At 40.7% G+C, this 19002-nt stretch overlaps 1 protein-coding gene across 1 annotated transcript in view; it reads right to left on the bottom strand.

The window, feature by feature from the left end:
• gbe1b (glucan (1,4-alpha-), branching enzyme 1b) overlaps window positions 1–18537 on the bottom strand; it is a 94262-nt gene extending 75725 nt beyond the window's left edge. The window contains exons 1-2 of the mRNA XM_030744335.1: window positions 18356–18537; window positions 2753–2922 (exon numbers count right to left, since the gene is read on the bottom strand). Coding sequence (XP_030600195.1) covers window positions 2753–2922; window positions 18356–18537 — 352 coding nt within the window. The remainder of the gene's footprint in view (window positions 1–2752; window positions 2923–18355) is intronic.
• Between the last annotated feature and the right edge of the window lie 465 nt (window positions 18538–19002).

Here is a 19002-nt window from a genome sequence, read left to right on the forward strand (position 1 = left end):
ATGCAGTAAAAGCACAACTGAACCAAAAACCACATAATGGAACGCCATCAGTCACGGCCTGGCCTCACCAGAGCCTGAACCGAAACATTACTGAAGCAGTGTGAGAACATGTTGATAGAAAACACAATGAAAAGACAGCCAGCATCCAAAGAAGAGCCTGGAGAACTGTTCCTGAAGACTCCTTAAAGAAATTACAAGAACGCTGCCTCAGAGAGTTCAGGATAGGTTGAAGAATGCCAAATATTGACTTTCAAGCTCGTTAGAATTGTACAAACTGTTTATGCCTTATTTCCTGTGCTCCATGTACGCTTGCAATATGACACACACACATTTCCCATTATCCTATAAAGATATAAAAAAAATTGAGAGGTTGGTGGCTCAGGACTTTTGACAGTACTGCAATTTGAGTCTTGGACACTCCAGCAGCCAATTAGTTAACACACACACACACACACACACACACCCACCACATAGGTTATACCGCCCTCTCACTTTCATCTTGCTTGTGGTGTTTTTGAAATTGTGAAAACAGCACCTTGTAGCATACTTTTTATTTCACAGCAAATGTATGCCCCCCCCATGCCTGTGCTTATTTTATTTAACCACTAGGAGGAGGCAAAATGAGAAATTTCAGAGTCAGTCCACAGGGCGCTTCATTAATTTTAATAGTAAATATAACAATTAGCAGCTTTAGTCTTCCTTATTACTGCAGTGTGTTGCCACTTTGCCTTGTGCTAACAACAGCTTGTAGTTGTAGTCATCACTGTGGCTTTTGTTCTATTTCAATATCCCCCCCGTGGTCACAGCACCTCTTTATTTTTCCGACTTGTACAATCTGTCTTTGCACCATTTAACCTCCCCACCACCCCAAACCTTCTTACATAATTCCTCCTCCTTTTTTTTTTTTTTTTTTTTTCCCTCTAAAGTATCTTTGTGACTTTTGCAGCAGTGAATAAAAGCAGCAGACTCAGTCATCTAAAAGAAAAACTGATAAAGCACCACTTCTCTGCTCACTGAATTTTATCTCTGAGACAACAACAACAGAAAGGCATATTCATAATGTGTTGATCCCACAAACTCCCAGCTGCCATTGACTGACAAGAATACATTAGGACACAAAACATTTATTGTAAAGTGACCACCTCGGCATGCCATTTTAGGATGTTTCATTCTGTAACCCACATCATCTTGTTATTCATGAGCAAAAACAGCTGCAGGATAGAGAATAAATCAAAATAGATGCTCCAGAAGTGACCGGATACACCGCCAACACTTTCACAGGGAAGCCAAGTCATATTTTTTAACAATTTATTTATCTCCCTTTGCTTAAACCCCTCTGAAAAAAAGAAGAAGAAGAAAAAAAAACAAAAAAAACAGTGCATTATGCACCCAACCTGCACCATATTCATGTCTAGGGCTGCTGGGGTGTTTCCACATTTACTATGAAATTGAAATCAAATAATATGACTGAGCCGTGTCAAAATGTAATCTTTCACAGAATTGAATGTTGGAATTGAGCTGCTGCCCAAGGTCCTAGGAAGATAATTAAAGGAGGAAACAGAACAGAGGAAGTATGGGGAAAAAAAAGGGGGCGGCAGACAGAACAAAGCAGCACAGAAAATGTGCACAGACAATAAACAAATGGCCAATTTTTTTTGCATATCATGTGCAGTTTTGCACACTGTATGAAGTACTAAAGCAATTAACTGCAGACATTAATAAGTCTGGGGAGATTGTATACCAGAGGGGAGAACAGGGACCAATAATAATAATAATAATAATAATAATAATAATAATAATAATAATAATAATAATAATAATAATAATGATGATGATGATGATGACAAAGAGAAAAACCTAATCTCATTCAACCAAGTTAAATAATGATAAAGATAAATAACATTGCTGTATTTCTACTTTAAATAAAATAAATCATTAACTAAAATTAAAATCCAAAAGTCTATTAACCTGAAATTACTTTCAGAGTTGGGACCAGAGGGAATAAAGATTTCAGTGCACACACTGAGGTTGCACTCTCTCAACAACTTTGCCAGCGATGATGAAATAACCAGCCCCTAAAATATTAACAAGCACTCCCAACATTCAAAAGCTACCCTTCAGTATGCAAGTTTATCCTGTGTAATCAATATCTTCTACATTTCCTACTCCCTGGTTGGCTGATTAAAAGCGATGACACCCTTGAACCACAACACACTCTGCGGTTTCTTAATTTGCAGCCCTTTTGTGTTCAGGAGTGCAAAAAAAAAAAAAAAAAGAGTCAAATTTCTTATTTAATGCACCATGAAGACATGCAACCTTTCAGTCTGCATTGAAATCTCTTTTTTCCCCCTTTTGGTCCAAACAGTTTACGTAGCTTTAAATTAGTTTCCTTTTAGCATTTTAATTTATATTTGGAAAATGATTGCTACTGTAGAAATGCAGAGGGTACATCAGCATGCCCTATGCTTTGTTAAAGCACACCGAGGATTCCTGCTGGGAGCAAAGCAAATGCAGATTGCCCAGCACATAAGACTCAATATTTTGTGAAGTGATGGCCCAAAAAAAAAAAAAAAAGACATATAGCTTTGAGGTTATAGCGACAAGTTTGAGCTTTAAGGGTGTCCACATCCATATTGTGCCAAGAATTATGAAAAACTTCAGTAAGCTTAAAGGAAACAACTTTGGATATCACCTGCACAGCGCTGTGGTGCCATGCCATTCAGGATCAGACAGTTCTCCTCAGACTACTTACTGAAGTCGCCTGTGAGGAAGAGGGCCTCTGCAGCTGGAGCCCATTCTCTGAGATACAGGCTGTTGTCGGGCCTTCGCTGCACACCGAAGGTATTGTAACTGCGTGTGAACTGGTCAAAGCCTCCTTCAGCCTCCTCCAGCTGGAAAAGCTGCTTCTGTAGCAGGTCATACCTTCAAACCACAGGGAAAAAAAAAAATGCATGAATGGAAATCCACCACGTGATGTACAATCTGATCTGATGTTATACAGTATATCGTGATTCAGTGATGCTGAATAGATTTCAGGAATTCTGCACAGAATAACTTGTAATTGATTTTTCCTCCCGTTGCATCGAGCTGCCTCCTCTGCTTCTACATCAGCTTGCATGTTCCTCCCTTTTTTCCCCCCCCAGATACCTGTCCCTGGACAACATCAGGTGTGTATTTATAGTAAACTCTGGAGTCTTTAATAACTGGTTAATAACTGCTCTTTAATATTTGTCATTTTATTAATGCTTATTCTACATTAATGGATGGATTAGCATTGTGTAACTTTCAAAACAGGCAATAAAAGAATTCTTGTAAAAATTCTCACTGTGCGATTATTATTCATGTATTTATTTGATTATTTTGAGTTAGTAAAGTAACTGTTTAATGCCCCAACCACGAGTAGCTCTCCTCATTTCCTTGTATTTTGTAAGGTGCATGACAAAGGCTTTATTCTAGCGTTACATTTTACATATAAAAACATGGCATACCATATATTAATTTATAAACAAAGGCTACTACATTTTACAGGTCATAAAAGAAAAAGAACATTTGTGATTGCACTGAGATTTTTTTAAATTATTATTATAAGCAGACAAAAAAACATCACTAAACACCAAATTATCAAAGCAAACTCGCACCATTACCAGGAAATGAAGCCCCTACTCAGTGATATCGCTCTGCACAAATATTCCTGGCTGTCACATTAGACAGTTAGATTGGACAGTAGATGGACTCACCATTCATTCATGTCATGCTACTCTAGTGACTGTAAAAAGATTTTTAAACCACATTAATGCTTAAACACTTCATGCATATATCAGTATGCATTTGTTAGCATATATTTGCAGCATTAAAAAAACAAAACTGAAACGCATTCAGTGCCTCATAACATTTCCATGCTAACATTATGTTTTCAAGGTCTACCCTCAGGATGCAAACCTGCCTCATTGCTTCAAGAATGTGTGACTACAGACATATCCTGAGAGATAAACCTGTCTGTTACCTTCAACTGCAAAGGACAGACTAACTACTTTGCAATTTATCTCACTTAAGTTCCTGCAGCCAAGCTGGTGTCCATATCAGATCCCCTCCCGGTACAGAAAGCCTCTTTCAGCCAGCAGAGTTAAGTGCACTCCCTCCCCTATAGCCCCGAAGCCAAGCTCAGACTGGCCTATGAATGCCCTGGGGCTAGTGATGATGGGCTGAAGTAACAGCGCCATTTCTCAGCAGCTGCTCCCTGTGTTGAGCATAGTGGGTACAGACTGTGGTTGCCAAATGTAAACCTTTTAAGTCCAACGAATGCTGCCACATGCTTCCTTTGCCATTTTGTCACTGTTTCAAGAATACACTGAGAAAAGGGACAAAGGATGGATTCACACAGTGGCAGAGCTTCACTGCCAAAGCATTAAAAGGCATGAAAGTCACGTCTATTATCATTACAAATGGGTTCAAGGAGGCTGGATGGAGGGATTCAAAAAGCCAAAATCCAGTGATGTGTGGAAACATTGGTTTCTACTTTAGATCACAACAATAGGATGAGCTCAGTTCCCACATCATTAATTACCTGTGCCTATAAAGACAAAAGGTACAGCACAAACAATCTTTAAGTCTACCAGCAGTAAATCAGTCAGAAGCTCCCCTCGGTGCCCAGTCCTTCTCCTCGATCCTTGCACTGGTTCTACATTTCTATACATTTCCAAATTTGTTACATTAGTTACAAATTCTATCATTTACTAAAGTACCAATAGTACAGTACAGGACTGTATATAGACAAAATTCCCCTGTGAAAACATCCTCCCATTAATCTGCAACCTTTTTTCTTCACTGTCGGCCATGATTAGTACCACAACTGCAAGTAAAGGTCTAAACTTCGGTCTTCCTCCTTGCATTCACTGAAAACTACATTTCTTGGCAGGTTATGGAAAATCTATAAAGCAACATGATATATGAATATCTGATCTGCAAAGTAATGAAGCGTAAGTAATTGAATGATGTGCATTTTTATCATTATCATCACTGAAAACCACAACATCAAACGATCAGGCTGAATTTTATGAAAGACTTTTCCATAGTACAAAGCAATATTTCAGGTTCAGTGACATACACTGCTGCTCATTTTGAGGCAGCGCGTGACCAGGGACACTACTAATCCCTGTGGCTTGAAATTACAAAAGTGTTTTGTCCTGTCTCCCATTCAGTGGTAATAGAGCAGCAGGAGATTATAGATCTGAAGAACAGATTTCTGTCCTGGATCTCTTATCTCTCTTGGTTTGGATAACTTCTCCAGCTACAAAGATACTGGAAAAGAAAAATATCCTGTGGCACAATTGAGACATCACACTTACTGCAACACCGCTTCGCACAGCAACATTCTCAGCCTCATGTCAAATAACTGACAGTGTCAGAAAGAAAACGTATTTTCACTCGAAATATCAAGTTAGCCAAATATTAAAACCTGTAATACTCACTCCGCAATTTTTAGTTGAAAGGAAACTGTTGTCGTTACGTCCAGCTGCATTACATGCTGTGCTAGGGCACCGAGTACAGGTCATCAATCAGTTTCAATCATCATAACAATGATTTCTATTATTAATTAAGATGAAGCTCAAAGAGAAGTCCATTCAGACTTCAGGATATGTGTGACGTAATTAAACAGCAGGCATATAATAAATACCTGCAGCTTTAGAGGACCAGCTGATCACAACCAAAGCACGTGAACTGCACACATTAATGTGGCACAATACCCTGAATTTTATCAATCATTCATAATAATTATTCAGGACGCAAAGACAGGATCAGTTGGGATCTAATGAGAAATCATAATCTGTAGTTTTCTTCATGTTCAAAGTTTTCCAGCTTTAAAGTTCCTCCAGCTGTCGTGGAGGAGGCTCTAAAATCAGCTGATCAGTGCCTTCCAGGACCAAAAAGCTTCGGGCGTCTTACGTCCGTTCCATCTGCCAAAAACCGCTTTCTGTTCATGTTTTGGTCTTTTCTGTTCAATAGTAAAAATGTATTTTCCTTTTCAGGCTAATGTTTTTTCTGTTTAAATTCAAAGTCAGTATTTGTGGTGCTGTACCATTATCTTTAATGGCAATTACTCTACTACAATATGGCAACAAAAATAACAGTCTGCCTTTAATTGTTGTGGCTCTTTTTAAAATGTACTTTAATAAGTTTTTAGTGCAGTAAAAATTAGATGTGACATGTTTACTCTGATTACACAAGCATTATGTAGGAGTAGGTAATGATAATGGGCACTGATTTGAATAACTTGAGCTTATTAAATAACATTATTCTACAGTATATTTCTAATTAACTCGGCAGCTCATTCTCTTCCTCTTGGCAACACTTTCTTTAAAGATAGAACACATTTTGGGGTCAACTTAAAAGAAGTGCAATATGCGATGAGGTCAGAGGTCAAATGTGACAGGATATTTTAAATCTTTATATGGTACTTTCTATATGTTGACCACACACACACCACAGCTGTAAGAATTATAGTTACTAAGTTATGAGGCTTTTTGTCAGTGTTGTTGACCAATAAATCATTAAGTTGACCTTGAAGACCTCAGTGGATATACACCAAATTTTAATGAATTGTTAGCATGACCCCACTCTGCACGCCTACAAAGTTTTATCAGAATTCATTCAAAATTTTTCAAGCTATCGTGTTTACAGACAGAACAACACAACGCACAGAAGCAAATGCTGCCTAAAACATGACCTCCTTGGTCGAGAAAATTAAAACTATTGGGCTGAAAGCAATGAATGAAATTTTGGGGGGTATTATTGTGTTGTGCTACCCTCAAATACATTGAGGCACCAATCCCTGTGGGTAATTTAAGAAGCCTTGAGCTGGCTGTGATTTCACAAATGTTGAGGGAGAAAACCAAGACCAAAGTCCAGAAGGCACAAAAGAAGGCTAATGAGCTGGCAAAAAAAAATCTAAGTTAGCATTTAGGAGGTGCTTGAGAAGGTAAGGCAGAAAAAAAAACCTCATCATTGAGAAATCTGAGGCTCAGAGGTTGTCCAAGAAAGCAGACCAGCTGGGGACACTCCTGAATACAGGAAATGAGGCTCAGAAACAGCTGGAGAAACTTGACTTCAGCTCTGAAGGACAGCGAGAAGCAGCAGAGAATCGATCATCTCCAGTGGGAGAAGATCTCCCCTCCTCTGGGCCACAAAAGAAACAAACCCTGCAGGAGGCTGAAGTGGAGTGGGCAAAAAAAGATCAGCATAACATGAAGACTGGATAATATGACGACAAAAAAAAAAAACACAAAGAAAAGTTGAATAGCTGGCATCTTCCCATGCCCACCAGCAGCAGTGGATGCCAACTAGTATTTCCCCTCTTGGGAGTTGGACAGGAGGATCGCTCCAGAGGGACTCGTCTCTCTGGAGATTTTGTCTCATTTATATTAAATTACAAAACGTGGGCTCGGTTGAGAGCCTTTTGCCTCGGATCTATCCTTTATCCTTGAACACTTTTAATTTAACAGCCACCAGGAGCAGCTTAATGTGATGCTTTTCTGTTTGTGGCGTCAGCAGCAAGTTTTTCAGTTAATTTTTGAAATTGAGAAAATAAACCAGTGAGTTCAAAGAAATACCTGAGCAGTTACAATAATTAAGACATTAATAAAGCACGTGAACAACACAGCTGTACACAACATGCAGCATTTAAATCAAGATGACGTTTGGCAACAGGGTTTTTTCCTGACTTGGACAAAAGCACAATCAGTCTGTATATATAAAGTACACACAGTACTTTATACACACACACACACACACACACACACACACACACACACACACACACACACACACACACACACACACACACACACGCGGGTTAGGATGCTCATTGCTCACAGTGACAATGCTAATTTGCTAATGCTAATTAACGTTACAAGGTCTAATGTTTACCACATAGTCATCTATTTTAGTGTTCCGGTGTGCTAATTAGCAGTTAACTCAAAGTACATCTGAGGGTCACCTTCACTCGATTAGACATTACACAAACCTTTATCTTGCCTCAAAGCTCCAATTATAAAAACATAACAATGCAGAACAACTTTTGGTGGTGACCAGAAACATAACGATGATAACCAACAGCTGAAAGATTTTAACCTAATCTTCATTATTTATGAAACAGACCTCCTGGAATGTCTTTTTTTAAGCTATCAACTGTACAATGAGTGACTTATAATTGGATAATGATGGAAAACCTTTTAGTTTCAGGGCTGACAGCGGCATAGAAAATTTCTCACACAGACTCAGGAAAAATTATTTGTTCTCCCGTCTTCTCATGATGGAGTAGATGGAGATGGTTCTCTGAGTCCTCCGTCTGTTAAAGAGCCTGATGGGCTCTGAGTGAAGGTCTAGGCGATGTGCATTTGTCACTATACCTCATAAAAGAGCAGAGTCGTGATTCTTCCCTTGACTACCTGTCTGGCCTTGCTGTGCTTGAGGAAGAGGTTGCAAACAAAGCATCTGGATATTTCTGGAAAAATGGCATCGACGTGCAGAAGTGAAAACTGCCGTGTGCGTCCATGCAAGAATGGATGAATGTAACATTATAACTCAGGTCATAGTCAGTCATTGAGATTGGTAAAGACTGCGGTGAGGGTGGTCATCTTCTGAATTTTGGCGTATGGGAAGTAGTTCAGGAGTCGCTTGGCTTTAGTCTGGTGGAGTGTGCGGGCCTCTCAAACTCCTGCAATCGAGCACAAAGTCTATGTCTTTACGGTTTTGAACTTGTTGGGGAAACAAAATGTATCTGCAGCACAGAAACAATGAAAGGTTGGTCTGACAAAAAAGCTCCGAAGCCAGCAGAAATTTGAACCACTGTCATTTTTCTTGCCCATTCCTTTCTCTAGTTCGCATCAGTGTTACAGCAGCCCCTACGTTATGGACAAAAAATTAGAATATTGCCACATCGTATTTGTTGCAGTGAAGACAACTGCACCAGCAAGCAATAAGCTGGAACCATATCATGACCAAGAGAAGGTTTGTCTGATTCACACACTTGTCAAAAATCAGAAAGCCGCCTTGTGTCTTCATCAGGTGCTGACATTTCGTCTGCTGCAACCACGTCATTTTTTCTATTCTGTTCTGTTCTGCTCTGACTCTCTGGTCATTTCTAGTGAGGAGGTAAGCTGCTTGACTCTTGTTGTATGCATCTGACTGAATCCCACCAAACTGAGGTGTTAAATCTTATAAATGCAGCTTTTTTGGTTTCTGATGTGCCAAACCAAACTCATATCTTCTAGCATGACATTCATGCAGGACACTCTGCTCATGCTTGAATGTCATGACATTAACCTTCTCGTGGCTGACAAATCTGATTGGTGTGGCTGTTTCTGTATAGGTAGGTCAACAGTGTCACAAAAGCTGGATTGCTACCCTCTTCCTTAAAATGGCAATGTGTTGGCAACCAAGCCAGACCTCCCAAAAGGATATTACAGGTGCCAGTGGGATGGGTTTCCAAGCCTTACATCGCCAAGCTCAATGCAAAGCATTGGATGCAGTGGTGTAAAGCACGCCACCACTGGACTCTAGAGCAGTGGAGACGTGTTCTCTGGAGGGATGAATCACACTTCTCCATCTGCCAATCTGATGGAGGAGTCTGGGTTTGGTGCTTGCCAGGGAAACGGTACCTGTCTGACTGCATTGTGTAAAGTGTAAAGTTTGGTGGAAGTGGGGGTTATGGTGTGGGGGTGTTTCTCAGGAGTTGGGCTCAGCCCCTTAGTTCCAGTGAATGGAACTCTTAATGCTTCAGTATTAAGGCATTTTGACCGTGAGCCAGGCCTTCTCTCCAACATCAGTGTCTGACCTCACAGATGTGCTTCTGAAAGAATGGTCAGAAATTCCCATAAACACTCCTAAACTTTTTGGAAAGCCTTCCCAGAAGAGCAGAAGCTGTTATAGGTGCAAAGGGTGTGTGTGTGTGTGTGTGTGTGTGTGTGGGGGGGGGGGGGGGGGGGGGGGGGGGGCACATCATATTAAACCCTGTGGATTAAGAATGGATGTTACTCAGGTTCATATGTGTGTGAAGGCAGATGAGCGAATACTTTTGGCAATTTAGTGTCTGCATTTGTGACTCCAGATCTTTTACTAAAATAGAGTCCTTTGCCACATTTCAGAGACTAAGCAACATATTTTTGGCATGGGTTGCCTGGGTGAGAAACATATCTGAATGATGTTATTTACTTGACCTCTTAGAATCAGCACACTGGACAGCTGAGAGAAGTGTTTCAAGGACTGGGCGAGGCGAAATATTGACTGTAAATTGGCAAAACTGCCTAGTCTGGACAGACTACAGGAGCATATCTGAGATAAATAGACACACAAGCAATCATGCTGTTTTCAGCACCCTCCTCCAGGTATGAGATTTCGTGCTTTTTGGGGCCATTACAGAAGATCCTGTAAGAACATTCCTGCTGTTGCTGCTCCGCTCACTGACATGTTGAATCCAAAGGCTAAATTCACTTAGTCCTCTGTTTTCCATTGTGTGTTTGACAGCATTAATGCCTTCCTGACTCTCACCACCCTCTGTGCTGTGCCATCTTTTACGCTGCCATTCTGGTGCAGTCCTGTTACAAGATGGCACTGATGAGGTGAAGCACAACTGAAAAGTAGGCTGTCATGTTGATTTTAGCACTTAAGCACTTTGATGTCCCTCTCAGCTCTAACTATCCAATCGTGGTTTAGCAGCTGACGCGCTGGGTGTTGTTTTTAGAGTTCTTTAACACTAAAGTCAAGCATGTTAGAGGAAGAAGTCAGAAGAAAAGACCAGACCCTGTCGGGCTGAATAATGCACCACCATTATTCAACACTTAAGGGCCTAACCCTAACCACCCTGCCACATTGGTCGCTTTGCATGCCGACGATGACATCGCCACAGTTTCATACCATTTATACCAGCACTTGGGGCACGAGTACCAGCTGCATTATTCTGCTGAATGATAGGTATCACTGCTCAGACAAAACCTCCACATCAGCGCTGGTACAGGAGGAGAAGAAGTCAAAATCAGAAAGCAAAGGAGTTTCTTACAGAAAGTCATCTGTTCACTCTGTTGTAACATCTTCCTCTGTATAATCTGTGGATCCCTGAGCTTCTGTACTGATATATCATTAAAATGGCGGTGAGAACCAGTATGATTGTACACTCCTGTCTCCATCCCGGCTGGAGCAGCAGCAGCACAAAGAGCAAGGTTAAAAAAATTGAGAAGGGCACAACCTCCCAAAACACCAAAGCGGCGCCAGCGGATGTGACGTGACGTCACTTTTGCCATACGGTGCTGCACATTGTGCTCGCCATTCCCCCCGTGGAATGGCGAGCACAATGTGCCTGTCAGACTGAAGATGTTACAATGCTCGGCTGGTTCAAAGCCTTCTCCCTTCTTTCCCCCTGCTGGGGCTCCTCATCTTCTGTATTTGTGTTTCTGCAAGTAAATATTTTTTATGTGATTAAAAATTCTCTGCAGCAACTTTGTTGGGTTCCTTTGAGTGATGGATTTAGGAACCATAAAAAGGACTGTTACTTTGACATCTTAACCAAGTTAAAGCCACAGATTAATATTTGCTGTCTGATTACAAACTGCGTTTTGAAATTCTCTCCACAGACGAGTTGAACTCTGTACCCTTTTCATACACTCACTGTTATACAACTGGACATCTAAATTTAGAGCGACTGTTAAGGTCTGTTGTGTTGTGTATGACTGATGGTGACAGCTGAAGCACAGAAGTGTCAAGGAAGTCTGCAATAGCCTGGAGAAAGACACGAAAAAGGCTTTATGCTTTTTATCTTTGCTCACATCAAAAAGGGCTTCCATACAGGCCAGGAGCAAGGTGAATATCAACTAATGTCATTAATGTCCTTCTTAGTGAATTGCATTAATGAGGCTAAAGAGAGAGCTGAACATTTGTTCAGAAGTTGATTGACAGAAACAAAATTCAAGATGTTTAACTCGCACCTTTGCTGACCCTCAAGCAAAGACAATAAACGCTTCCAAAGCTACTTTTAAAGAAGGCACATAAAACATGAATTCATTTTAAAACAACAGGCATTGTTACAAACCTGCTCTATCCATTCACTGTGTACAACTGAGTACATCACTTTCTATATAGATTGTCCTGTAATATTTATTCTTGACATCTCCTACCTAAAAGCTGCTCAGTGCAGTTTCTGATACTAATGACAATAACATTTTATTACAGAGATTAGAGCATACTATAGGTATTAAAGGTACTGCACTGCAGTGGTTTGAATCATATTTATCTAATAGTTCATGTAAATGGGGAGTCTTCTTCACATACAAAGATTATGAGAAATCTTGGAGTCATTTTTGACCAGGATATGTCCTTCAATGCACATATTAAACAAATATGTAGGACCGCTTTTTTGCATTCGCGCAATATTTCTAAAATTAGAAACATCCTTTCTCAGAGTGATGCTGAAAAGCTAATTCATGCATTTATTACTTCTAGGCTGGATTATTGTGATTCATTATTATCAGGCTGTCCTAAAAGCTCCCTGAAAAGCCTTCAGCTGATCCAAAATGCTGCAGCTAGAGTACTGACAGGGACTAGAAAGAGAGAGCAGATTTCTCCCATATTGGCTTCTCTTCATTGGCTCCCTGTTAAATCTAGAATAGAATTTAAAATCCTTCTCCTCACCTACAAGGTCTTGAATAATCAGGTACCATCTTATCTCAAAGACCTCATAGTACCATATCACCTCAATAGAGCACTTTGCTCTCAGACTGCTGGCTTACTTGTGGTTCCTAGGATACTTAAGAGTAGAATGGGAGGCAGAGCCTTCAGCTTTCAGGCACCTCTTCTGTGGAACCAGCTCCCAGCTTGGATTCGGGAGACAGACACCCTCTCTATTTTTAAGATTCGGCTTAAAACTTTCCTTTTTGATCAAGCTTATAGTTAGGGCTGGATCAGGTGACCCAGAACCATCCCTTAGTTATGCTGCTATAGGCCTAGTCTGCTGGGGGGGTTTCTTTTTATTCACTTATTTTCTCTGTTTATACTTCACTCTGCATTTAATCATTAATTATTACTAATCTCCGGCTCCCTTCCACAGCATGTCTTTTGTCCTGTCTCTCTCCCCTCTCAGCAGATGACTGCCCCTCCCTGAGCCTGGTTCTGCTGGAGGTTTCTTCCTGTTTAAAGGGAGTTTTTACTTCCCACTGTCTCGAAGTGCTGCTCATAGGGGGTCGCTTTGACTGTTGGGTTTTCTCTGTGTTATTGTAGGGTCTTTACCCACAATACAAAGCGCCTTGAGGCGACTGTTTGTTGTGATTTAGTGCTATACAAATAAAATTGAATTGAATTGAATTAAAAAGATTATGTAAACAGAAGATAAATTTTTTTTTTCCACCAAAATTCCTTTGTGACCAAATGGATTAACCAAGAATGTGCACGTTATCCCTTTTCCCACCTTCAGTTCCTTCTTTACATTTTCACTTGAGTGTGTGCATTTAGTCATCACTTCAAAGTCAATAATTAGTTTTTCTTTAAATATATTACATCACCATCACACACAGAAAACTGAGAATAACTCCTTTTGCTTTGAAATGAATTCTGATGACATACGCAAATCTTTGCCGTAATAAGCGGCATTCCCAATACTCCCTACTTTCATTTGATCCAATTTAAGAGATGCATAGGGCCCAAAGCTGCAAAATCCTAGCAGCACTTCCTGCAGACTTGCGCAACAGGAAAAGTAAATAATGAAGGATATCAACAGGGCACTGCTCACTGGGGCTGTAACCCGCATGCAACATCAACGGCTGTTTTCACAATCAATCTGAAACTAGCGTCCTGATAAAATGAGAGCCGCCTGCAACCACAGAATAACTAATTAGAATGGCAGAATTGCAAAATCTACTGGAATCATTTCAACTGTCTGTGCACAGTAGCTGTATCTGGCTTGAACTACAGTTGAACAAACCACAGCCTGAGCAGCCTTGAGCAATGACATCATGGTGAAATCTAAAGAATCAGCCTCTGTGGTCATAGGTTTCTTTCTGATAAGCCAGCTAAATTCTTAGTACTGGGACACAGCGTGACACCCACAGCCTGAGAAAGCTCCTGATTTCTCTGCCTGTGTTCATGATATGGTGTTTGGACTCTGGGCCTCAGAACACCAGGGGCTTATCAAGAATTAACCTTCACACAGCAGCGATCCTATATGTAAAATAATTTATGTGCAACTTTCATCAGCGGGACAGGTGTTTGAGACACGTCTAAGGCTCGGTGAAGCCTAAAAATCCCAAGCTGTGTCTGAGATGGAGCTGACACGCTCATCTGTCTGCAAGGCTAGAGCCCTGCTTACATGCTTGAAATACAAAGCAGGCGGTCCCTTATCTGCCACATTAGAAACCAGATCTGACATGGCAATGAAAATTGATAAAACTATATAGTCCCTAAGCAGAGTTTTAAAGCTTAGTTTCAGGGTCTGACCCTGCAGTGAGCAGACACCATGGTAATCTGAGCTGTAGCTCATCATCGGCGTTAGACTGTAAGTTAAAAAAGTACATAAGCAGGAAATGCCCCTTTTAAATGAATTAAACCAGCATAAGGTTCATTTAGGCTGAGGTGGAGAACAGGGCCAAAGAATAAAAATAAACCTGATGCTCTCACAGCCACAAAACAGCTTACAGTATGATCAGCTTTCAGCATTGTGTACCTACTACTCTGCCATCCCTTCCTTTTAATCTAGCCTGATTATCAGGGGAAAAATGCATTCACAACAATTAAAAATTCATTAGAAACAAATCGGACATATAAGTATGAAGCAGAGAGACTGCACAACTTATTGACTTTACAGTGTCTATTTACTCTTGGAGGTTAGTGTACATGAGGCCAGTGCATGTACCAACAAAGGACAAGTCTTTTTTCCTCCTTTTGTACCATGTGTCTGTAAAGTGCTGCAGAAATTTAAACCTTTTTACTTTTACTTTCAGTGATCATAATAAGCAAATACAAAAAGTAAGGAAATGTGTGCTTGGTTGATCATTTCTTTGTGGTAACAATCCATCTTGGCAATAAATCTGATGCTTTTGGAAAACCTGTTTATTTCCCCTTAAAAAGGAGCCACATTTGTAGGGAAATGCTTTTGTGGGTTGTGCAGCAGAATTGAGTTTGTGGATCGCGCCCATGAAAAACTTGCCAAATCTTCTCTGCCAAAGCCAAACAGCTTATTCTGCTATTGACTCTTGTTTTGAGCTTCTGGTACCCCAGGTGCTGACAATCAAGCGCGCCATCATTGGAGGCAATCTCAATGCAGAGAGACATCAAGATGAGCTTCTGCAACCGGAGGGTACCCCACATCTCCACAGTCTGGGACAACGCTCACCCACACAGAGCGAGGTTTATCAGAGACTACCTCCAGAAATAGGAGTGGACAGGATGGACGAGCCTGCCTGCAGTCCTGACCTCAACCCCATTGGACACTGTGGGATCAGCTCAGGTGTGCAGTTCGTGCCAGACTGACCAACAAATGCTGGTTGAAGAATGGGATGCCGTCCCACAGCAGTGTGTGACCGAGCTGGTGACCAGCATGAGGAGGAGGTGCCGGGCTGCTGTGGCTGTGTGTGGTTCTTCCACATGCTGCTGAGACCCCGGCTTGTTAAATTGTTGAGATGGAAATATGTCTTGTTTCTTCAGACTTCAATCATCCAGTCCAATAAATGACACTGACTGAACAAGAGTCAGTAGCAGATTTAGCAAGATTTTCATGGGTGCGACCCCCATGGCCTGTTTCACGTTATCTGTGTCATATTTTTGACTGCTATGGAAAGGTCTTTAACCAAACATTTTACAGTAAAATGTAGTCATCTGAGTATTAAGCATTTTTATCACTTTATTATTTTGGTATACCTTTCTATTTATTTTTAGGACAGTGGGAAGTTACGTGTCACATTCAGACTAAATGGGGAAAAAAATAAAATTAAAAAATGCTAAAATTCTGTGAACTTTAATATCAGTAAAAAAGAATTCAATTGTTTTGTTGTCAGTTTCATAGTTTTCAGAGATAAAATGTTGCATTACGTGTGCCACCAAAAAAAAAAAAAAAAAAAAGTCATTTGTCACATGTTCGAATTGGGGAAGTAGGGTTTTATTAATTTTAAATAATATATTTTATGCGTTTTCATTTTTTAAATTAAGATACTGAACTGTAAATGACTTCTCTAAGTCGTCAAGTGATTCTGATCAGATTTCATTTCACGTGGGTTCAGAGAAAGGAAAAAAAAATGGCAATCGGGCATGTATGGGGTGAAGCCATGTTCTGCACCTTTGGACTCCAGTTAGAGGTAATTAGGAGACCACACCAGATCTCTTCTAAATAAGGAGTTGTGGTTTTAGCAGAAGTTGAGTTGTTCTTAATTCTTCCACATGATTAGATGGAGGAAATTTCACTCTTTTTGCTGTTACCCCTCAGGAGTCGAGGGCATAATTGGCTATTTTTGATTACTTTCGATTTTACTTTTATATTTCACCTTAAAATCTGTTTACCTTGCCTGGTTTGGTATCACGTTTTTCAGCACAACCTTGCATGTGTGACTGTGCAGTTACTGGTTTTTTTTTTCATTTTGACATAACATTTGACCAAAATTCACAAAAAAAACAAACAAAAAAAACCCCCATTAAATCTGGGTAGAGAAAGATGGATTTTTTACTGTGAAGAGTACAAATAATTTTTAGAACTTAAAATACAAATAAAAGTTGTAATTTTCGAAAAAAGTATGCACAAATTTAGCAGACAACAAAGTTATAGAGAACTATTTAGGATCAGAGAATGTCCTCCATGAATTTTGAAATCAAATGTGATATAATTTTGTATTTGGCCAAGGAAACCATGGGAATTACATGATTATTACTTTGGCTCCATTTTAGAATTGCGTTTTCACCCTTCACCATTTGCTGTGACACATGTCACAACCACACGTGACGCACGTAACGTTCAGTGTGTCACAATGTTTCCAGTTATGAAATGTCTGTAAAGTTGAAAGCTTTTGGCATAAATGGCACTCAAACTGTTTTTGTACACTTATTCTCAATTTAAATGTTTATTATGATCAACCTGAGAGTTTCCACTGGTCTTCAGTGAGAAAAAGAGTATTATTTGTGTATAAAGTGTCACATGAGGATGAACTATTTATTTATTTTTAATCCAGTTTGCATCAGAGTCATTTTGCCTCTGGAATGTTATTTCTATAAATTTAGATTTGAGGTACCAGAATAATGCTAAATTATAAATAACAGACATTTTCATGAAGTAAAGTTTCACTGAATTACAAGTGTTTTTTTAGAGATGTTTGCATGAAAACTGCAGTACTGTGGATACTGCACAGCAGTCGCTGAGGCAGTGAAAAGAATCTGCTTTGCATCTAAGAAATAACTTTTTGAGGTTCAAGCCCTCTTAGTGTGCCCTGTAAGAGGCACTCTCAGTGCAGCCCAGGCATAAAGTCTTAGAATCTTCTTCTATGTGCATTTCAATATAATATGAACTAAACTGCTACTCAATTAATGCATGAACCCACACACACACACACTTTACATTTTACAAATACCACACACACAGGTGCTGAAGACCTTGATTCAGACATGACCTTGTCCACAGATCAAGTCTAGGCTGGAAAAAAATATCATGCAGCCTAGTGCACAGTGCATGAAGGGGTCACTGGTACAGCAAAGCCTTTAACACTGCAAAAACAAACCATCAGCTGCTGCAGCATCCTCTCCTGCAAGAAGCATCCTACTCTGGATCCAACACACTAAAATAAAGCCCTGACAACACGCGGATAGATTGAAGAGGGGGTATACTAGGGAACATGATTATTATAAAGGGTAAGGCCTGTAGAAAGCAAAGGCTGCTCTGAAGATGCTGGACCACATAAACAGGCACGTATCCGACAGCACCACCTCAGGAAGCAACGTGGACGTCAGCTGACTGAGAAATACGTGCCTACACACACAGGAAGTCAGGAAACAACTCGCTTTTTTCAGCAACTTGTCACATAAAACGAAGATTTTCTGGTCGCGGTTTATTATATTTTGCATAAGCTGAGCAGCTCTTCTCTCCCCCGCGTGCTACTCAGCTGTTCGGTGGGAGGGGGGGGAATGAGCCACTGTGCACGAGTGGGGAACATTGCGACCTCTCTCCGTTTAAAATGTCAAACGTGAAGACACGGCGAGCCTCTGATGTGCTGCAAACACCGCTTTTATCTAGCGTTTGTGTGTTTTTATTGCAAGACACGAATGCCACTGTGAGCGTGGGTCTTGCTCGCTTGCCTGGGGACTGATTTTTTACAAAACCGCCCTTTGAGCCGCGCTTTACCTCCTCCTGAAGTCCTTTTCGTATGGTTTGAGGTAGGGATCCATTTGGAGAAGGAAGCTGAACTCAGGAATTGTAACATTATCCCCCAGGTCTGCCATGGTCTCTCCAGACAAAACCAATCGAGCGCCGACTGCTGCTGGCCGACCGGACGGACTGACAGCTAAAGAACAGAGGACAGGCATGCACCGTGTGCGAGGCTTTAGTATCCGGAGACGACAGCGAATCAGGGCGCCGCATGCCAAGCCCGTCCCATCGCGACGTGCTGAGTTCCAGCAGGTCAGAGATGAGGCGGCTGAGGCGCGCAGAGCTGCGGTGTAACTTTAAAGTGACGGCAGAGGAAGCATCTGGCGCGTCAGAGGGAAATGAGGATGTTGTATACACATGAACAGCTTTGTAGGCTGTGGGTTTACCTGAGTTTGTGGCTCAAATGAAGTTCCATCTGCACGGAAATCAGAACAGCACAGATGCTGAAACATGTGGTAGTCAACTGTTGGATTTAGCATTAGCCTAGATGGTCTGTCACTTGGCTGATAGTATCCTGACAAGTAACCTGCTATCATGCTGGCTAAATGTGGACTTTTATTGTCATAAATGGTCAGCTGTAACTAACAGGAGTTGTCCAACAACTGGCCACATGTATTTGGAAC

This window comes from Archocentrus centrarchus, chromosome 13 (assembly GCF_007364275.1).
Source record: "Archocentrus centrarchus isolate MPI-CPG fArcCen1 chromosome 13, fArcCen1, whole genome shotgun sequence".
In the NCBI taxonomy this organism is placed as follows: Eukaryota; Metazoa; Chordata; class Actinopteri; order Cichliformes; family Cichlidae; genus Archocentrus; species Archocentrus centrarchus.